This window comes from Phascolarctos cinereus, unplaced genomic scaffold (assembly GCF_003287225.1).
Source record: "Phascolarctos cinereus isolate Bilbo 61053 unplaced genomic scaffold, phaCin_HiC Scaffold_3;HRSCAF=262, whole genome shotgun sequence".
In the NCBI taxonomy this organism is placed as follows: Eukaryota; Metazoa; Chordata; class Mammalia; order Diprotodontia; family Phascolarctidae; genus Phascolarctos; species Phascolarctos cinereus.
Window position 1 is genome coordinate 35,041,568 of NW_027555736.1, and position 23,117 is coordinate 35,064,684.

At 41.7% G+C, this 23,117-nt stretch overlaps 1 protein-coding gene across 2 annotated transcripts in view; it reads right to left on the bottom strand.

Moving 5' to 3' along the window:
- Positions 1-8,463: 8,463 nt before the first annotated feature.
- Positions 8,464-23,117, bottom strand: part of UBE2Q2 (ubiquitin conjugating enzyme E2 Q2) — a 68,782-nt gene continuing 54,128 nt past the window's right edge. Inside the window, exons 9-13 of one of the 2 annotated variants that reach the window (XM_020975989.2) lie at positions 23,014-23,072; positions 14,969-15,017; positions 14,229-14,324; positions 11,769-11,835; positions 8,464-10,199 (exon numbers count right to left, since the gene is read on the bottom strand). In XM_020975989.2, coding sequence (XP_020831648.1) covers positions 10,168-10,199; positions 11,769-11,835; positions 14,229-14,324; positions 14,969-15,017; positions 23,014-23,072 — 303 coding nt within the window. In that variant the 3' untranslated portion in view covers positions 8,464-10,167. The remainder of the gene's footprint in view (positions 10,200-11,768; positions 11,836-14,228; positions 14,325-14,968; positions 15,018-23,013; positions 23,073-23,117) is intronic. The other variant, XM_020975990.2, reaches the window with a different exon arrangement.

A 23,117-nucleotide genomic window follows, 5' to 3' on the forward strand; every position in this document is an offset into this window, starting at 1 on the left:
GGGATGGGCGTGACATTGTCCAACTTGCTCTTTAGGAAGCTCAGTTTGAGAGCTTAGTGGAGGATGGACTTCAGTGGGGATAGACTTGGGGCATGGAGACCATCCATGAGGTTACTGCAGTGGTCCAGGCAGGAGCTGACGAGAGCCTGTACCAGGTTGGGGGGGGGGGCGGGGTACAGGAGGGATGGTGCAAAAATAGAAACTACAAGATTTGGATATGGACGGGTGGAAGTGGGGAGTCCAGGATGACTCTTAGGTTGTCATCCTGCACGACTGGGAAATTGATGGCGTCCTCCATCAAGTCAGGAAGAGGGGTGAGTTTGGGGAAATGGAGTGAATTCAGTCTTGAATATATCGAGTTTAACATGCCTAAGAGTCATCCAGCTTGAAATGTTCTGTAGACAGACTAGAGAGGGAGAGATGGAGATGGAGTTAGAGATGAAGAGATCAGGAGAGCGGGTAGGGCTGGATCAATAAATCTGAGAGTCATGTTCATAGAGATGCCAATTGAATCCATGAGAGATGAGATCATTAAGCGAAATAGTATATAGAGATAAGAGTGGCCCAGGACAGAACTTGGGGCGGGGGGAGAGACACCAATGGTGAACGGATGTTGCCTGGATGAAAATCCAGCAAAGGAGACTCAGAAGGAGCAGACAGGTGAAAGAACCAGGAGAGAGGGGTGTCCTGAAGACCTAGAGAGAAGAAAGTCTCGAGAAGAGGGTAATCAGCTATGGCAAAGACTGCAAAAGTCAGAAAGGATGAGGATTGATTAGAATCGGCAATTAATAGATCATTGCTCTAGAGAGAGAAGTTTCAGTTGAATCATGAATTGAGAAGCAGACAACAGTTAAGAAGGGGTAGGAGCAAAGGCAGTGGAGGCATTGATGTAGATGGCTTTATCACAGATTTTAGCCAGAAAAGGGAGAAGAGATAGAGGACAACAGCAAGGATGGATGGATCAAGTGTGTGGTGGTACAGGGTGATTTTCAGTATTGACCCTGACGCTCGTAATGCAACCTCCTCGTGATCTCACTGCTGATGACTGTGACCCATGATAAGATGGGTGACTATACATAATCTGTGCTGTTCCTGATGCTGCTTTTGCTCATCACTATTTTACTTCACTACTTTCAAGATGTCCAAAAGGCAGTGGGTTATGTGAGATTATAGCTCAAAAGATAGAGTAGGATTAGATATAGATGCAGGAATCATTGGTAGGTCCCAGCACAAGAACACAATCATTCTGCCTTGGCAGTAGGCTAGCAGAGGAGAAGAGGGCTCACACCCCATCAACGGCACCATGAATTGCAAAGATCTAGCATCATGGTGAAGATCTGGGCTTGGTACTTCTGAAGAGAGGAGGTGAATATAGCATGGGATTTCTTGTCTTTTCTCTCTTCCTCATTCTGTCACTCCATCATGGGGCTATGGCACTGCTCACTTGCTGTATGTTGCTTTTGCTGGTTTGCAGTCTGTTTTGGTTTTTCTTTATCTTCTTCCAAAGGATTCTTTCACCCCTGTAGTCAGTATTGCTCAATCACTGCCCTAAAGGTAGATTTTCCTTAAGAAGTATTGAAACTGCCTTTATTGGTTCAGGTGTTAAGGCTCAGACCATTGATATAACAGCTTCCTTGTGTCTTAGGTACAAAAATGTCAGGACATGGAGTCAAGAGCTCCTCCCTTCAGCATTTTTTTCTGGGCATGAACAACAAAGAGGTAGGGAATCCATACCCAACTGAAACAATGCTGCATCCTTGTTAAATATCTTCTCATTGCTAAGGCTAAGTAAGCCTCCATTTGTTAACTGTTAGATGGACTACAAGCAGTAGTATGTGGAGCCAGTTGCTAAACTTTCAGGATTTTTGTGAGCCACTTGTTAAATACAGCCATTATTTAAAATTACTTAAATTTATAATTAAGCAAATTATAATAAAAGTAATAAACACTGAAAACTCATTGCTTCCTAATAATTTTACTATTATCTGTGCTCTTGATGTGATTTGTGTTTATTATACCTGCATGGTGGAAATACTAGATAATGGTATATTACTATATGCATCTTTTCCCAACTTTGCACTAGTGATGCCATGTTGGTAGGCTAAAATCCACCATAGTGGAATATTTACATTATGGAAATTAGCAAATGTTACAAATCAAGGCTTGGTTTATTGTCTAGATCCGGGATTGACAAACTACTGTCTGATCCAGTACTGCCTGTCTTTATGCAGCCCAGAGAACATTGCTTTTTACAATTTAAAATGCAATAAAACTTTATTTTAAAATGTAGAAACTACTCTTAGCTTGTTGACCATACAAAAACTGGCAGCAGGCTGCATTTGTTTGGCCTGTGGGCTGCAGTTTGCTGACCAGTCTGGACTTAAGAAGTGATGGAGAAAATGTTACAAATGCAGATTAAACAAAAAAGCAGGTCATATGCGTAGCTTTTATATTGTGGAAATGTTCTGGTATTCCAAAGCTATTATCGAATTCAGCAAAGAAGTTTGGTCACGGGAGTCCTTTCGTGTTGTTTCGCTTCCGTCTTAGTAGTTAACGCCAATACTCAAGTAGGAACCACAGTCGTTCATCAATGACAATGAGTGGTTTTTCTGCGGAATTGGGATAGTAACCAAGCATTTATGTATGTAAGTCTGATTTGGTGATACTATACAGGGTGACAGAAATATAAAAAAATGGTAGTGGATTTTGCAAAAAATTCCAAGTCCCACTGAAGGTATAGTTATAAACAGAAAAAAAAAAATGAGGCATTCTAGGTTAAAACTTGCTATTTCTAAAGTTATATAATCAAATTTGTATAGTTAACCCTCAAGTGATAACTGTTTTACTAATGGGAAATTACGTATTCAGATTGTGTTCCCTAAAATGCCAATTTTAGGCATTGTGATCTATTATGAATTTTAAACATGAAGAAAGTGAAAACAGGCACAGAAAAAAAGAAAAAAATAACTGGAGCACCCAAATCAATAGAATCACATTTTGAATTTGTTGAACAATCAATCACTGAAGAACACCTATCATGTTTCTCAAAGGAAGAAAGTTTCTCTTACATTTCCAGGTTATTGGAATGAAAACTAAACTTTTCTTTTCACAGAACAGTACAGGATGTCAACAGGTTAACATTAAGGAGTCATAGCAGAAAAGTATGTCCATGTGTCCCAGGCATGGAGGACAGGTTTAGTAACCTTGAATGGTGGAAATAAATCTAGTAGGCGAACTTCTCTGGGGGAAAAAACTAGGGAACACAGTGCTTCTAAAACCCATACTAAAATTCAAGATTTGTAAAAAAAAGTTGGCTAATGACAATTTCCAACTTAGTGAATAAACTAAATAACAAAAATATATTATTGTCTACTTTAAATGAGTGCAGCTTTAATATTATTTGAAAGCAAACTTCATTCCATTTTATTCTCATGGTGCTAACACAATGTGGGGAAGAAAAGTCTGGAATACCTACCTATGAAGTTGTTGGAAAATTTTCCCCAAATCATCCTTTGGCACCATTAAATGCAATGTTCATTTAATGATTCAGTATTTCAAGGCATCCTCTTCATTTTCCATCTGGCCATGGTCCACCACGACCCCTGGATCCTCATCATCTCCCAAGATCGCCTGGACACACGTCATCAGTACTCTCTGTGCCTGGGCCCCTCTAATTGGAGGGCTGACCGGAGAGCTCCTCCCAAAACTTCCATTTAAGGCTGTCCAGGCCAGCCACTGAGCTTCTTGCCTTTGAGCTTTTCCATCTCACCCTCATTCTGGATGCCTTCTCTCCCCAACCCCCTCCGGTTTCCTTTTGTGTGTTATCATCCCCTGTTAGACTGTAAGCTCCTGGAAGACAGGGGCTATATTCTTTTTCACATCTGCATCCCCCCTCCTCCCAGCACTTAGCACAGTGCCTGGCACATCTTGGAAGCTTCATAAATGTTAATTGACTGACATTTGAAGTAAAAAAAAAAGTTAATTTTAAAACATTTCTGGATAAAATTTATTCTCTTTATCACCAAAGTAATAAAAATCAAACTGAATTAAACATTGTAGTTAAAATAACTTGAAATTGAAATTATTAAACTTTGTCAAGCACTTGAACTCAGATGGATGGCATGTGTACTGCTATACAGTGTGCACAGCCCATATTATATACATGCATTTTTCTCTTTCTTCTTATTCTGGTTTGGTAATGAGATTAGCTAACATCAATTTCTTGTTAAGATCTTTGTTTTAATGATTGACATGCTTGAGGAATTTTCTTTACTTTCCACCACACTGCAGAAGAGATCAACTCACATTCACAAAGCACAAAAATTAATCAAATGTACCATAAGAGCTCTGGAAAATTTAAAGATTGGCACTGGAAAGCATGATTCTTTAGATGAAGATCTGAGTAAGTCAGTTAAGTTTAAAAACATTCCATTTAGTGTGACCCTGGGCAAGTCACAACCTCAATTGCTTAGCCAAAAAAAAAAAAAGCGGGAGTGGAATTCCATTTAATGAAAAATAATTTTATGCTCTTCCTAGAAAATCTAGTTCAACACAAGAATATGTATTGTTTATTGGATCAAAAAAAAAGTGACAAAATTTTTAATTATTTTGATTAGAACCATCTACTTGGACCTTATGTAGAACTTCACCATGGATGGCTATATCTACCTACATATTTCAGTGAAATTTTAAAATGTGAAATTTATTTGAATGATATGGGGGGGGTTTGTACAGAGTAATACAGAATCAATATTCCAATCTCTACAACTATACAAAATGCTAAAAAAAGGTAATCAGCACTATTTCTATCAATAGTGCTAAAGCCAAAAGAGGTTTCAGTTTCATGAATATAATTTGTAAGAGGATGAGGAATAGTTTAATAGGAGATCATATATCAGATTTAACAACAACTTGTTGAGGAAAGAGTTGGCAGATCCGTTCATCAAACCATCCTTGAACTGCAACTGTGACAAGTGTGGCAAAAATCAACAAAAGTATTCTGTGAGAATCCACTGGCTATTTGGAATTTATAATAAAGAGTATTGTATACTTTGTTATTTGTAAATTGTGTGCTACACATCCTTTATGTCAGGAAAACTTACAATAAACTTATGCACGCGCACACACACACACACACACACACACCCCTCCCGCCCCCAACAGCCAGTTGTTAAAACACTTCCCAACACACCACTGACTACAAGTGTCTCCTTTCCCTCTAATCTTGAACCTCAATTACCAGACTGACCTGAGTCAGACCTGGCCCCCTATGTTTCCTGACCTGAAGCCCAGCCCTCATTCCATTCTAACACACTGTCTCTTCACATGTTTCTAAAGCAAGGAAGATGAAACATGGAACATTATAAAAATACTTAATATTACTGGCACATATTAGGCACTATAGAAATGCCCCTTCCCTCCTTGCTAAATCAAACCACAGGGGAAGGGGTTAAATCTCCTGTCACCTTGTTAAAATAAAACCTTTAGTAATGGCCAAAAGCCATCTTTTCTTATCTTCAGACACTTGAGTTATCAACTAGTCACCAGAAAGCCAAGCATCTCCCTCCCACCACCACCAGCATCAACGAGCACTGTCTGAGTCGACACACTAGGTCTGGGCTCCTCACTTCCTTGCTGGCAGCCGGTCCTGCTTGATCCAGGTAAACAGCCATTAAAAACCCTGCATATTTTTCTGCATACCCAATCATGCCGCCCCTCCCCCACCTCCTAGCAGCTCTGTTCGCATTCTCCCTGACCACTCCTCTTTACTGTACATAAAAGCTAGCTTGGTTTCCTTTCTCTGCAGCCCCTAGCTGTACTTGAGCTCCTGAACCTCACTCACCCTGCTTGCATTGAGATGGGAATGAATCAGCAGTGTGCTATGGCAAACCGAAGGCTTCGGCTCATATTATGAGAGGCCCATCATCTAGGCAGAGGGAACTAAGCCCACCGTCCTCGGCTGGCTGTCGGCCCACCAGCGTAGTAATGTGTTCAGGCCGCCTGCCACATTTTAGGCAGCACACAATGATACGGTCAAGATTTGCCACACAAGGGCAAAGAGGATGATGAAGAGGCTTAAGAACAGACCGTATTGAGTATTTGGGAGAAGGAAAAAGAACGTTTAGCCTGATGGAAAAGATTGAGGAAGTGTCTGATTGCTGGTTTTGCCTATTTGTAGGAAATGTCAAAGGCAAGAGGGACCACACCTGTTCTCTCTGTGTGCCCACTGAGGGCGGACCTAGAGCACTGAGCGGAAGTTGGCAGAGATGACCTAAGAAAACAACTTCCTAGGAGAGCTGTCAAAAAGGAATGGACTGACTCAGCAGAAGCCAGATTTTTCCTCAGCAGCCATCTGCAAGCAAAGCCTGTTTGGGTTGTTAGATACGTTTCAAGAGGTTTCTCTGGGTACGGACTGGGCAAACCCCGGATTCAGGTCTGCTTGTTACTTGCTGTGTGACCCTAGCCAACTCCCTTCACTTCTCTGGAGATCGTTTTCCTCATCTACAAGATGAGACTGGTTAGATCAGACATCCTGTGTCGCTTCTATGTTCTCTGAGTCTGCAGAAGACAGCAAAATCTATAGATGTGACTTGAGAATGGCATGGGATTTGAGGGGAGAGATGGAAGCTAGGCAACACAGTTAAATTGGCCAATCACAACCTAGCAAGGTATCAGTCACAGCAGGACCACAGGCATATCTCACTTCAAGCATGCCTATTTGAATTTCTGGCTTTAACAAAAAGACAGGATGATTCACTTTGCAATTTTTACAATGGGATTTCTTCAAATCCGTTTTTGTCTTTGCATCCACAGAGATTAAGTACACAGTCAGTGCTTAATGGATGCTTTGAATTGAAAAGAATACCATTTACTTGTGATATGGAAAAACTGTTATCAAAATGGCTGCAAAAACTTCAAGTCCACTGTTCAAATCAACTGTTATCAGTCACGTTAGAGATGACAGGGGCAGAAATTGCGTATCATGCCAGGCCTGGTTGCTCTTTTGGCAGACTTTGCTTAATTCTTCTTTGTTGTAATGTAAAAAAGCAAAGTTACTGATTACACTATTAAAAACACCACTTGAATTATATTGCTCGTAACCAGACAGGTAATTCTCTGCAGTTGTAGGCAGTATGTTGCAGCCAGTTGTCTTTGGCCTCCAGCTGGATATTTTAGAAGTAGCTTTCTTAATGCACACTGCTGTAGAGATGCCTTCCTTTGGTCAGTTTAGCATGCCTTCTGGTCACTCTTCTCTCGGTACATGCAGATGACAGCACCTCACAGCCTTGTGACATTATCAGCACCACGGCCAGGTAGGAGTCAAAACGTGAACAGTGCAGTGGGCCAACATTTCAGCAAATTCCTGGCTACCCTAGGAATAGGGAAGCATACATAGTTAATATGATGGGCTGCTAGTGACCATCCCAAGTATGACCATGGCACACCTCTGCTCTGGGATCAAATACTGATTCCTCTGTGTGGCATTTAAAATTCTTCACAACCTGCTCCCAACATTCCTTTCTGGGACTACAATACATTATTCATCTGTAGCAATCTTCAATTCAGCCAAAGTGGCCTGCCTTGAACAAGATGGTCCATCTGCCACCTGGATGCCTCCTTGGACAGGCCATTATTCCCCTCGTCCATGAGGCACTCCTTCCTCACCTTCACCCCTTAGCACCTCCAATGTGCTTTAAAGCACTACCTGCAATATTCTACTAGCTGCTACTGCTCTCCCCTCCCAAATTACCTTGTGTATATTCAGCAAATGCTTCCCTCCAGATCAAGGCCTACTTCACCTGTCTTTATGTTCCTAGGGTCTCCCACAGTGCCTGGCATTTAGCAGATGGTTAACAAATGCTTGTCGGTTGGCTCAGGTGGCTTGGTTGTGGGTACAGATCTAGGAAAGCTTCCAGCTTTTGGAAGGGCATGGCAGTTTTGATCTTCAGAGACTTTCCCCGACGTGCATGCTTCTCCATCTCTCTCCTGGTGAAATCAGCCTTCAGAAGGGTGTCCGTGTGTCCCCTTAAGCTTGGCACCTCCCCACTGCATTGGGGAAGAGGGCTGTGACTCTTGTCGTAAGGACTTTCTGAGGCAGTGTAAGCTACATCTCTCATATAGCAACTGCATGAGATTTTTCTTCTAACTTGGCACAAGTCTGAAAGTTCCAGACATCAGAATCTTAAAAGTTAACCCCTTATATAAATAAGCTCATGTATTGCACTTTAAAATTAGGAAAGGATGTTTATAACGCAGAGAAAATCAATGACTACTTGAGATATATTATCACACAAGTATATTACTATATATAAATATATAGTACTCAGTTTCTGAAATTTGAAAAGTAGGTAACCCTGTGGTTTATGGTCTTGAAACGTCATATATAAAGACTGACCTAAACGGACCTTTATCACGAACTTAACCTTGTACAAAGCAGCCTATATTCAGAGGCATAAATAAAACTTTCTCATTTTTTAAATGGTGCTTTATTCATAAACTTGATGCAAGTTTACAAATTGACTTTACATTGCCAAATAATTCTGCAATGAAAAATGAAATCCAAAACTAAGCATGCCAAATGCACAGCTGTCAACTTGTTATCCATCTGAGTATTAAAGAATTCAATAATGTATTCAATATTTTAGCCTCAGGTTTAAGGAACTTTAAAATGCTTAAAAAGAGATCTGCCTTAACACTTAAGGCTGTTATATGAGCAACAAGATAGCAGAACTTTATACAAATAGAACCAAATAAGCAAGGAGGCTAGGACATCTCCATCTACCTTTAATTTAAAACAAAGAACAAACAAACAACATACAACCTAAAAGGTAATTAAAAACAAGATATCAGAAGTAGTGCCAAGTCTTTCCAAAGTGGTTTTCAAAGCTAAAAATTTGATCTTAAAGCAAATGCCTGATGAGAAAAAAACCATTTCATGTTTCAACTGACAGGTACGGAATACGAAGATGTGCTGCTCCTGGGTTTCTTTTAAAAAGTGCTTAATACTTAAATCATACCTTTAGTTTAAACCTGGGGTACAAAAGGTCTGTTAGTAACTAAACAGAACTGGTCAAGTAAGGCAATAAAATGAAGACATTACACCGATTCATACCATCTTCTAAGAAAGAGAAAAAGCGTTGACATCCCATGTGTGTTTCCATCAGTCTTTCAACATCAAACCCATGGCTACAACTCCGGCAACATTATCTTGAGATTCTTCACAAGTGATGTCTTTTTGTTCTCTGATGTACGAGAGAGTTTGCTCAAAGATTGAGTTTTCTTGTGCCAAACACTTCAAAGTTCATTAGTTTACAAATGATTGCAACACCCCGTTAATAAATGGAACACCCCCAACAGCTTTTAGTATTTTAAATAGCTTCAAGATTTCTATTGTGGCTCCTCTTTGTAAGATCAATTGAACCTACAAATAGCAGGTTCAGCCCAGCAAGACCGAGGCCCCAGTGGAAATGCCGAGCTCCAAGTTTGTAATCGGCACAGCCTTCCTCTGCTCGAGTATAACATAATCCAGTCACAAGTATCTTTTCGAGAAACAGTTCATATCTTCATGCAGCCATTTTTAAAAAGTGTAATGACAACATATATGTGGGGTTTCCTATCATTAATTGGGCAATACTATAAATGTTTTCATTTTAGACCAGAAAAAAAACCCCCAAAACAAGATTTTACAAGACCTGAAATCTCTAAAACAGTATTAAACAATGATTGAAACTTTACTGGCTTTAAATGAAACCACATGTTGCAAGTCTTTGTATGTTATCCTATGAAAGGTAAGAATCTCAAACCCCACTACAATTCATCTAACGTGTGTGTGTGTGTGTGTGTGTGTGTGTGTGCGTGCACGCGCGCGCTCGCGCGAGTGTAACTTGACATGCTGACTTCCCTGCTTAGAGGTTTCACTTTCAACAAAAGGGAGATGGGAAGCAGTGGCCCAATAAAGGGCCCAAACTGCTCAGTCCAAGATACCTTTGATGAGCAGAATGGAAAGGCTGTAACCTACACTGGATGTCAAATAACATTTTATCCACTAACAAATTTAATAGCTAAAGTCTTCAGTACGGCTGTTTATAGGGGCACTTGTAGCTTATTGTCTGCTGGCAAGAATTTCATTATAGTGACATCGGTCCAGGCAAAGAATGGTTCATCCACTTAACCATCTTCCTTTGGAGGTGTGTACCAGCCTGAGAAAGGGAAAAACAAAGATGGTTTGATGAGCTGCTGCCTTAAACAAACTTAAGGCTTCGGCTCAGCCTTTCAGAAAAGAAAGCTTAATCGCTGTCTCTACCTTTCCCTTTAGTGTTTAAACTTCCTATACACCTTGGAGAAAACTTGGCCTGTACTGATGACAAAAGCAATGCAAAGTCCACATAATGTAAGTTAGTTATTAGCAACTGATTTTAAATCATAATGGAAAATAAAGTCTGTATAGTACTCGAATTCTCAGCACTCAGGACCCAATTCCCAGCCCAGCAGTCTCTCCAATGGCATCCCACTGTTAACTGAGTTTCACCCATCTACCCACACACCTGAGCTTTCAAATAATCAGAGTATAATCAGTGCTGAGTGTGTTTTCTACAACTCATATTAATTGCTGTTAACTTCACCTCTACCAAAAAAGGTAAATATCCACTGTGCCAGATAATTAATATTGGATCACAAGGGTAGCAAAATGCAAGATTTCTGAAGTATCCAAATAGAACATCCAGGAGGAATGGAGTCATCAGGGCTGGGATGTTGGGAGACAAATAGCCGTTTTTGGTGTGTTAGCTGTTAGATGGTAATGGCTGACAGCTGAGGCTCCTTCCTAGCCTAAAAAGTTCAACTTCTTTCTTCAACTACAGCACAATTACTATCTATTTTGCAGCCTTACTTTCTATAGAATGACCACACCACAGTCACTATGTAGGGAAAGGTCATACTAGATAGTGTCTGTGACACAAGGGAAGCTGTCCCTTCTCACCAGGAAGGCACTGGTTTTTGTTCAGGAGTCATTAAAAACCAGTTTCAGGTGAAAACAAAAAGGTTGATTTGTAAACATTAAACAATCCTCACTTAGACTAAGGCTAACAGGAATCTGTAAAAGGTCTGAACTACAGAATAACTTCAGCATCGCAGAAGCCTTAAATCAATGTGCTCACTTAAAGTGCACTGGAGGATCCAGACCTGAAGGGGGTTTCAGGAGGTAAGCTCGTCCACTCTCAAAGAGGGGAAGGGGTTGGCATCCATTACACAAGCATTAAGTGGCAGAATCAGGACATATTAACAATAATTGCCACCCTACATTTCTATGGCACTTTGCTAACCTTACTATCTCCATTTCAAAGAGGAGAAAACAAGAGTTTTTAAGCAGCAGAGTCAGGATTGGAACTCAGGTCTCCTGGCTCCAGATCTGGTGCTCCCTCCCTCACTTTCAGTCCTCCTCTGAAAATGGCACTGTGACCTCCAGGAGCACAGAAACTCTCTGAAGACACTGATGGCTCCTGCCTTGTCTCTATATCCTTGGAGCCCAACTGGTATCTTGGTACATGGTGAAGGGAATTTTGTTTCTATCATTAATGTGCCTAAAAAATGCTTTTTTTTTTTGTCTGCAAAGGTAAACAATGGTTCAACAGTGACCCTGATAACCACAAATACAAAACTGCCACAGTCTGAGTTAACAGGTTTTGCTGAAATTGCTGCAAACCATTCGTAAAATCCACATGATGAATGCATTTATGACCACATAGCTCCAAAATGACAATTTAACATACCATTCTTCTCATGTATCTGTACTAGGGATTTATAGGACTGCTGTGCTCTTGCTAGATTATACTGATTCTGAAAGGAAGAGTTTTAAACAGATTTTAGACCAAGAAGTTATTAGAGCATCACTTATTATAATACAATCAATGACATATAACCAACAGTGCCTATGATCACCAAAGAACAGCTGGCACTGAGAGTGCTCTGAAGTTCACAAACGTCTTGTCTGATTCTTTAGAAAAAAGGGAACACATAGTTCTCAGGACTAGTACCCTGAGATCTCATCTCACAAGCTACACCATTTCCTCCCTCGATTTCACCTTCCTCCTACCTCCTCAAAATGAGGACATCTCAGGATCTCCCTTTACAAGGACTTCTACCTCATTTGCCTATTTTTACAAAGTGCTTTCCCTACAACAGCCCTGGAAAGTATGTTGTGGAATTATCATCATCATCCCCACTTTAGAGATAGGAAAACTGAGCCCCAAAAGTTGATGTGACTTGCCCGAGTTTACACATCCAGGTCTTTAGACTCCCAGTCCACCACAATGTCCTGCCTCTGCCACTTGACCAGCACTGCCCTGGTGTCCTTGCTCCAGAGGTCTGAGTCAGGGCAGGGGAAGAATGTGTATATGTGCGTGGAGGGGGGGGGGGTGCGCAGATGAAAACTTGTGTTGGAAAGGCTCTGAGTCCTGGCCCAGAGATGCCTGAGCATCTCTTGTGCCAGGATCAGCCTTGCCAACATGTGAAGAACAACCAGTCACTGGGAGGCTGATCCCCATCAAGATGTGATTGTCTTAGAGTCATGATGACATCAGAGATAGAAGGGGTTGTTATCTTTGTAGAGAAGGTACCCACACTCATGAAATCATGGACTCATCAATGCAACTTTTCATTTAAAATATTCTTTCTTCCATTTTAAATAATTGCAAAAAAAAATTTCTGAAACAGGTAACCTATTAGGAAAAGGCAACTGCGTTTTATTTCTCCTGACATATGGTTTATGACCTTTTCCTTATCTTTTGCCTCTAAACAAATCCTCTGTGCAAGCTCACTTCCCAAGTGCTATCCAAATACCACAACCAGGAAGGCCTCTTTCCCAATAATCCCCTTAATATCACAATTTGATAACATTGAGATAAAAGTAGAGGCAGCTAGGTGGTTCATTAGATAAAGTATCGGGCCTAGACTCAGAAGACTTGAGTTCAAATGACCCTGCTTGCCTGAGTTTCCTCTTCTGTAAAATGAGCTGAAAAGGGAAATGGGAAACTGCTCTGGTATCTTTGTCAAGAAAACCCCTAAATGAGTCAGGAAGAGTTGGACACGATTGAAAATGACTGGACACCAGTAACAAGATGAATATAGAAAGATAATGTAGGTCATCTGATAGAAAGCCAGACCTGGAGTTGGGAAAAGTCAGCTTCAAGTCCTGCTTCTGACACTTGTTACTGTGTGACCCTGGGCAAGGCCTTGAGACTCTCTGGGCAACTCTGAGCCCACTGGAGGAGTTCTTAGGTCTGCTCCAAAATTGTTCTTCTTCGAGTAAGAGCTCCTTGGACTTATGTTTATAGGAAATCCAAATAGAGGCAAATTTCATACAAGCCCTCTTTTACAAAAAACCAATATATGGAAAAGCAAATTTAAATTGGAGGGTGACTGACTAAAAAAGACTCTTCTCTTTATAGAAAGCCTTCCTGAGGGGCAGCTAGGTGGCACAGTGGATAGAGCACTGGCCCTGGAGTTAGGAGGACCTGAGTTCAAATCTGGCCTCAGATACTCGACACTTAACTAGCTGTGTGACCCTGGGGATGTCACTTAACCCCATTGCCTCATCAAAAAGAAAAATAAAAACAACAACAACAAAAAAAGCCTTCCTGAAAAATTATTTTAAATGGGCACTTCCTCCCACACCCCCAACCCCCCCCCCCGAATTGTTTAGTCATGACTTAATGGAGATAGCAGAAGCCCTGGGTTCAAATCCTGCCTCTGGCACTTACTAGCTGCAGAATTCTGGGTAAGTCTCTGTCCCTTTCTGAGTCTCGGTTTCTTTATCTACAGTAAGATCTACTTCACAGGGTTGTTTGGAGGATCAAATCATAATAAGACTTTCCTCACAAGGTTGTTTTGAAGATAAAATGAGATAATTAATGAAAAACCACTTAGAAAAATCAAGCAACATATAAATTAGTGTTACTATGATTATCCTTCACTACTTGACAGATTTCAATAGGGAAGAAAGACAAAGTATACAGGTCTAGTCAACTGAAAACCAATCTGAAATAAAATCTCTCCCATGTGAAGAAAAGTCAAAAGGAAAATTCTTCAACTGACATTTTATCTACATGTAACTTTTCAGAACCACATCTGTTGTTTTTAATGAAATAGGCTCATTTTGTATTCTGCACTTAGGTGGAAGTGGGGAAGTGGAAGGGGTGGGGGGGTGGGGGGGCAGGTCTGGATAAAATTACCTTATTAGCTCCAAACTGTACTCTGGCTTTTCCTTTGACTAAAGTGGCATTGATCTGCATGATGACCGACTCTATTGAATAGGCACTACTCCAGCCCTAGAAGAAAAAGGAGAGATGTCTACAAACACATGGTGATTCACTTTGGGATGTCTAAAATTTGACAGACATACTGATTACTGTAAATTCCTTTTGTTATTCACCAAGAAGGAGAGGTATAAATGAAGTCTGTCAGTTTAATAACTGCTTAACACATGAAGCTGGTTAATGAAGACAAAAAGGCCAAATTGAACATATTTCCAGACCCTCAAAAGAAAAGGAACTACATCATGAGTAGGTGACATTTATTAATAACTGAAAAGTAAAACTTGCCTTTAAAGCTAACCTTTTCACATTGATTTGGTCCTGCATGAAAGTCCTTCTCAAAAGCCTCATTCTGCTCCTACCTGGGGGAGCACAAAGGCTTCCAGGGCAGGCTGGGTTTGAGGCCCCAGGGGTTTGGCTCCTCCCTGGGGGCCCAACAAGAGGTCTTCATTGTTCTTGGCCACCAGGCTGCCAGGGCAGAGAGGTCAGAGATGGGGCCTCACTGATATAACCGTTTAGGAGGATGGCTTCATGCTCTCACCAGGGTATCCAAAGGGCCCACCCTCACCACAATGGAATTTATCTGGGGCTGTCTCATTTAAAACTACTGGAACCTCATACTGCACATGACAAAGAAGTGTAACAGGAAAGACACTTACCTGTTTTGTGAGAAGTTCCATGCACAAAGCACCGCCGCCCAACACGTACCTTAAAGGGAGACCAAGAGTCAAATTGTATTCTCTGCTTGTCAATATTTCTTTCTGCCTCTATTAAAAAACTGCATTAAAACCCCTGTCACTAAGGCCCATATTATGTCACAGCCTAAGAATTGTGCCCAGCCAGAATTTTAGGAAAAGGCAAACAAAAACATTTTACATAAGGTCTCCTTATATAAGGCCAATGGTCGGCATTATCCCATGAATTTTCTGATTTCCCTTTTCACTATTACAACATGTCCTCTCCTCGTACCACGTTTTCTTTTCACACTGTCACTCTCTTCTACTTATTTTCATGTTATCTTATTTTGGTAACTTGCCTCCAAACCCTCACCCCTATTCAAGTCTCTCTCCTGGCCCTGAGGAACTCTCTAGGAATCCAAGAAAACCCCCAGGAAACCAGCCTGGCTCAGCACCACTGCAGCGCCACAAGCCTGGCATCATAAACAGGGCGTCAGACTGGGAGTCAGGAAGACCTGGGTGGAAAGCCTACATAAGACACTTACTACGTATGTGATCCTGGGCAAATCCCTACATTCTTTGTGCCTCAGTTTCCTCATCTGGAAAATGAAGGAGCTGGCCTCAATGATCAATAAAGGTCCCTTCCGGCGCTAAGATCCATAGATCTATGTGCTATTGCCACAGTCTAACTGCCCTCAAGCTCTCCCCACAAATCCATTTTGTGCATTATCAACAGATCTTCCTGAAATGCCACTTTTTCCACATTACTTCTTGTCTCAAAAAACTGCAATGGCCCTCCACTGCCTACGGATCGAACCTAAGCTCCTCAAGTGGGCATTCCCATGCTCTCTCCCTAGAAGCAGAATGACCATGACATCTCTGCTCCCCTAAAATCTCTCCCACGCCCCGGAATGTCCCGGGGACCTCTTGAGATCTCTCTAAGTCACCCTGCAGTCTGACTCTTCCATGGGGCCTCACAGATAGGACCACTTTTTCCATTATGAACACACAACATGGAAGCAGGGAGGCTGGCGGGTAGAGCCATATGATCCAGTCAGACTTCTCTGAATTCTCCCTGGGGCCTATCCCACAGCCTGGAATACAAGACAGGACCCCCATTTGTGGAATTCATTATCCATAAATGTCACAAAGCTTAACACATGTGGATAATTACATTTAAGAAAGGAAAGCATGAATTTTTTTAAACAATTCTGAGCAAATCAATATGTAGCATATGACTAACTTAGGTAGGGGGAGTTTCCTATGCAAATGAAAAAAAAAGCCCAGATCTGGTCCAATCATCCCTCACTCTCCCCTCCCAAATAAAAACGGAAAAGACAAACTAACAAAAACAAACCTGAGCCATCTTTTGAGGTTAATGACAAAATTTGGAAAAGCTCTGATTTTTGTGAAAATGGATGTGCTAATCAAAGACAACTGTCATTCCAGCACTGATGAATGATTACCAAGAAGCGTATTCTTTCTCTCCTCCTCCTCCGTGCCCCCCCCCCCGGTTATTTTGTGTCATTTAGAATTTACAAGTTTTAAGTGAGATGTAAGGTGAAGTCTAGCTGGTCAGGAAACGGCGTCCAGAGAAATTAAGAAGAAAAATAACCAAACACTTCTCCACAAGAGGGAGGGCATGGTAGCAAAGGGAGAACTGGACCTAGTGTCTGGAGGTTTGGATTTGAATGTTACCTCTACAGCTCCCATTTGGGGGCCTTGGTTTCCTTTTCTGTAAAATAAGGCCAAGACAAGCAATTTCTATCATCTCACCCTAACATTTTAAGCACTTCTTCCATATAAATGCAGAAGCCCCCCAAAGGGCTGTGCTCTAGCTTTTCCGCTTTCTAGCCACATGCCTCACAAAGAATTGCCCTCCCTCTGGGGGGTCTTAGTTTTCCCATGTGTAAAATGGGAGGTACGGGGAGGTGGACTAGAAGATCTCATGCTAAAGCCTATGATTCTGCCTGTGACCTTGGTCTCATGTAGCTAGTGTCTCTTCTAGCCTCCACACAAAGAGTTAAATATGCTAGATGAGTCACAAAAGAATGCAAGGACAGTAGAAGAGGAGAATAAGTCCCAGAGTTCTCTACAGCAACATACTGTCGACCACCACAAGGAGGAAGAAAGCAGCATCTTTAAGAGGGCTCTAAGCTCAGTTAAAGGGGTTTAGACATTCCAGGTGAGAAAGAGTTGTGTCCCTGGGCAGCTCTTAGGGAGAAGAGGAACAGGCCAGCCTTGCCATCTGGAGGGTAAGTTGCCTTGTTTTAGATGAGTAGATAATGGAAACCTTGAATTAGGGCTGGAAGTCCAACAGAGTATGATTTAATTTAAAGACAATAATGTTATTTAAGTCAACAACACAGCAGAGCAGCAAACTGGGCTGTCCAAATCTTTTATGACATCCAGCACGTTGAGCCCTCACGGGGCTAATCACAATCCCTGCCCAGAAAGCTAGAAGGAGCCTGGGGTCAGTGACAAGGCTATGCTCTACCCAGCTCAACCCAACATTGCCTCCCAAAGGGTAAGCAAAGTCCCAGCCTACTTGACAAGTCCAACAGTGGGTCACTGAGGATCATTTCCTAGGCTTCCAATAATCTACACTGGATAATCAGAAGGTGACCACATTGCAATGATGATGACAGCAACAACCTTCAAGCAGTGCATGAAGGTCACTGAAGCACTTTGTCTCATTTAAGTTGATCCTCCTGACCTTGTGAGCTAAGTATTCTTATCTTCATTTTCAGATGAGCAAACTGAGGTTTCTGAGCAGGGTAAAAGGCCCAAACGTTTTGGTGCTTTAAGGAGATTACTTTGACATTCTCCCAAGGACAGGAAAGTAGTCAAAGGTCACACAGTTTTCAAAAGAAGAATGGTAAACCCTGAACAACTGAAGTCACTAATGAGAGAAATGCAAATCAAAGTAGCTCTGAGGTTTCAAATCACACCCAGAAAATGGGCAAAGATGACAAAAAATGCAACTAGGCAATTCTGGAGAGGCTCTGCAAAGGCAGGGACACTAGGATGTCATTAGTGGAGCAATACTCTTCGACTCAAGAGATCCCACTGCTAAGAATATGTACCCCGAGGTGGTAAAATACAGAAGGTCTGATATACCAATGCCAATATATTTATAATAACACTTTTTTAAAATAACAAAGGACTGAGGAATGGCTATGCCAATTGTGGTACACCAATGTGGAGTGCTGCTGTACTGTAAAAAAGTTGGTAAATCTGAATATAAGGAGGAATGTGGAAGACTTCTATGAATTTAAGGAGAACCAAATAGAAAAAACAACAAAAACTAGAACGGAACGTTCTATAATGATGACAGAGACTGGCCCCATAGAAGGGTCATAAGACCACCTCTCCTTCAGCCTCTTCTTTGCAGGAGGAAGCATGTATGTCAGTCTTGATGAACCACCTTTTGTTTGTTATAAGATGTATTTCTAGATGGGGAAATACTGAGTAATGAAGGTGATTTAAAAAAATATTGCTTTGGAAAAGCAAGAAGGGTTAGAGAGAGGGAAAATCTAGGAGGACAAATAGTTGGGAGGCTCTTAAGATAATCTAAGTAAGAGGTGTCAAAGACAAAAAAATCTGGTGGTGACGATACCAAAGACTCAAGTCAATCGGAGCTGGTGCTGGGCTGCATGCACCCAGTCATTCACTCCAGTGGAGGGTGACCAATCAGCAAGTACATTTATTAAGTACCACACAGACATGTGCTAGGCACCGGGGATACAAAGAAAGGCCAGAAAACCCGAACAGTCCCTGCTCTTAAAGAATGCACCTATTACCTAGAAAGACAGCATGCAAATATCTAGGTACGCACAAGATATGTACAGAGTATGTGATGGTAATCTGAAAGGGGAAGGCATTAGCAGCTGGGGAAACCAGGAGAGACCTCCTGACAAAAAGGTGGCCTTGAAGAGGAATCTTGAAGGAAGCCAGGGACAGACACCGTGAGGTGGAAACAAGGGGCCGAACCATCCCTAGAGGCCAATGCAAAGGCGTAGCAGGCCTGGACACACAACATAGAGAGCTGAGTCCAAGGAATCGCAAGGAGGCCAGTGTAGCTGGATCACAGAGTAAATGAAGGGGGCAGGTTATGAATAGCTTCACACATCAGAGGTCTTTATATTGATCTCACACAAGTGACAGGGAGCCCCTGGTACTGCTTAAGTAGAGCAGCGACTGAGCAGAGAACAGACTGTTGTGGAGACAAGAGCTGAGGGAGAGAGACAAACCAGAAAGCTCTTAGCGAAGGGGAGCAGTGTGGAGGGCTTATACTAGTGTTGGAGTTCTATGAATGGAGAGAAGGGGACGTACACAAAAGTAGAAAGCAGAAACAAGATTTGGCATTGGCTTGGGTGTATGTGGGCAGCTAGGGGGCGCCACAGTGCCTAGAGGGCGGGGCCTGGAGTCAGAACAACTCATCTTCCTAAATTCAAATCTTGCCTTAGATACTTACTAGCTGTGTGACCCTGCTTCCCTCAGTTTCCTCATCTGTAAAATGAGCTAGAGAAGAAAATGGCCGACCACTCTAGTATCTTTGCCAAGAAAATCCCAAATGAGGTCATGAAGAGTCAGACACAACTGAAACAAATGAACAACAGTGGACATGCAGAGTAAAAGGGAGTAGACAATACCAAAGTTGGGGGTCTTTGTGACTGAGAGGATGGTGGTACCCTCAAGAGTCAGGGAAGTTTAGAAAAGTGGAAAGGTTTGGAGGGAAACATGAGTTCTTCTCTGGACATAGGGAGTTTGAGATTCCTACAGGACATGCAATGTTGAGGTGTCCAAGAGGCAGTTGAAGATGCATGAGTAGCTCAGCAGAGACACTAAGAATGGGTATATAAATCTGGGAATCATCTGCACGGAGATGATCACTGAATCCATGGGAGCTGATGAGATTTCCAAGTAACAGAGGATAGAGTGAAAAGAGAAGGGTGCCCAGGACAGAGCCTTGGGGGACACTCACATCTTTGAATCTGTCCAGCTATATCACATCTAGTCTACATCTCTTCATCTTTTCCAAAAGAAGAATATGAAATACTTGACTAAATATTTTGTTAAAATCTAGATTAAGGTATAGGCTACAGCCTTCCCCTCACCTATCAATTTAGAGAGCATGTTTAAAAAGACAAGTCCAGTATGACCAGTGGCTGATGAAGTCATGTTGGCTTTCTGTAATCACCGCTTCCCTTTCTAAAGGCTCATCAACCGTCTTTGGGATGAATCTTCCTAGAACACTTCCATGAATCAAAATCAAGCTCACTGGCCTACAGTTTGTCCCCTTTCTTTTCCATTTTGTTTTTGTTTTTTAATTGGGACGTCTGCCTTTCCTTCTCTAACCTTGTGGTACCTCTCTTGTTTTCTGTGACCTTTCCAATAGTACCAACAATCAATGCATAAACCAGGTCTTTCAGTACTGGAGGATATCATTCATCGGGGTTTTTGAATTCTATGCTGAAGTATGGAAAGTTCTAAGCTCCAACTCCTCAGTGAAGCCCTCCTGGATTACCTCCCACCAGCACTACTTTCCTGCTACCCTTAACCCTGAGCTCAGCAACCATTTAATTTTCTCTAATAATTAATTTGATAATTAATCATCCATTTAGATTTCTCATACTATTGTTCTTGAATGATTTAATTATCATAAGCTCTTTGAGAGTTGGAATTTTGTTTTTTTACATCTCTATACTCTCTAAAGTGGCTAACAGAGTATCTTCTTCATAACTGGAGTTCAATAAACCTATGTGGATTGAAAATATTAGATTTCAAAGGACAAATTTTAGAGAACAAATCACTATTACATTTATTCCTAGTCCTCACTGGGAAGCCAGTAGACAATGTTGAAAAACAACATTTCTATTATTTTCCTTATTTATTTCCCTCTTTATCTGATACATTTATACATGTATCACATCTCCCTACTAAAAAGCAAGTTGCCTGAGAGCAAAGATCTAGAAGACGAAGGGGCAGGTGTACGTGACTTCTAATGTGTCTTCCAGCTAGAAGCCAGGATTCTATGACTGTGGCTCCTCTCCCAGCACTCAACCTGGTGATTTGTGCATAGCTGGTGCTTAACAAAAGTGAATTTTCAGGAAAATGCGACAGTGGGGATACTTGGAATCCCTCTGCACCCCCCTAAGAAGGCTAATTAGAAAGCCCAGAAGCTCAGGTAGGACATTCATGTTTTCTGGAAAAGCAGGGCAGCTAGAGAGCCTGACTCTTCAGATTAAAGATAGAGTTTTTAATTCTACTTTGAAGGATAGAAATATATGGTGTGGTGGATAGGGAGGTTGCATAAAAGGCCAGAGAGGTTAAAACAAATTGACTGATTTTTGGAAGCGTTATAATTAAAAATGCTACAGCTGCCAAAGTGGCTGGAGGGCTAGGGTGAGGCTGGTCTGGGCAGGAACGGGCTTTGGTCCAAGGATGCAAAGTCTGCTACCACAATTTCAAACTTAAAGAAAACTGTGAGGACTTTTCCCCTGGCTCTGTTCCCTCAAAACAAACTGTTACAGGACTGAAAAATACAGGGAAGCTTTTTGTCATATGTCTATTGCTCATTTAGACTAAATATTCTTACAATATTTAAAGAGTAACAACACGGAATTTAGAGAAATTAGACCACCTTGAGTAACCTACATGATGTCATTCTGTGGTGATGTGGAGGAGACTTTTTCTTGATGTGTGTTTTGATTCCCTCATCATATCGTCGACTGGAGACTGATCTTTTTTGTCTCTTATGGCTCTCCTATGCACCCTATGCGAGAGACATCCCCAGCTGGAATCCCACTAGAGCATAGAACCAGACTGCAGCTACCAGGTGAGTGAACATTTAAAAAGCAATACTGAGAGGCCTTGCACTGATTATTAAAGCAGAGGCAATACTGAAGGGGCTCTGTACAATCATGGCAAACTGTATTTTAAAAGCCCCTCACCCCCTTAGCTAAGCCTGAGAAGTGGACACCACGCTCAAATTAAGTCCAATACCATGTCTCCAGCACAGTCCAGACCTAATCCGAATATAAAGTCAAAGTCCGAGGATCCAGAGATGGGCAAGGAAAGGGAAAGTGCTGAATGCCTCTGCCAAGCAGGCTATAAAAGCCGTTACATGAGCCAGTGGGGAACACACTTGGGACGGAGCGGCTGGAATCCAGGTGCTGATGCTCCCTGGCCATGTAAACATTCAGGTCAAGGCAATCTCTTTGAGACTTAGCTTCCTCATCTGTAAAATGGATTTGGAGGGAGATGTAACCTCACATCTTTGCATTCCAAATATAAATTGTTAACTTGATTGTCTTTCAGAAGTCAAGAACGCCACCCACATGGTTTACATTTGTACTTTAAGGCTAATAATGTTTTCCTTATGCCAACACTATAAGGTGAATAGCTATAATTATCACCCCCATTTTACAGGTGGGAAAGTTGAGGCTAAGAGAGGATAAATAACTGGTGTCCAGTAATCCAGCTAGGAACTGAGAGAGCAAGGATGAGCATAAATCTTTCAATTCTAAGTCCTCTGGTCATTCCACTAATTCACATTCAAGTAATTGTCGATGTTCCTGAAGAATTATATGCAGTGTTCATAATTCAAAACAAACTAAGCAGATGGAAACAATTCTCCAAGGCAGCATGCATGTCAGCCCCTGAGGTTCCCTAAAACCCTTCCAAAGTAAAACAAGTGAATCCAGGAACACTAACTTTCAGGACCTTTAGGTAACTTCTATCTGCAACACAGAAAGGACAAAAGTTCTGACCAAACTGCAAGGCCACATTTGTGAAGCAGTACATGAGACTCATGAAGATTTTCTTCATTGTACCCCAAAGCACACAGCAGGAGAAGAGGACGTGAGGGAGCCCTCCACATCACAAATGAGTGAAAATATGAAGCCCATTAAGTCTTGACACACACACACACACACACACACACACATATACACACACACACACACTCTCTCTAAACCCTAACCACTCAACCTCTCAACACAAGTGAATCCAAAGAAACTTACCCTCCTGAGAGGACAGGAGCCACCACTCGAACAAAAGGCGGGTCAAAAGGGAAGTTATCCTGAAAAGGAAACACAAGCCAGAGGAGTCGGTGGCCTTAGAACAC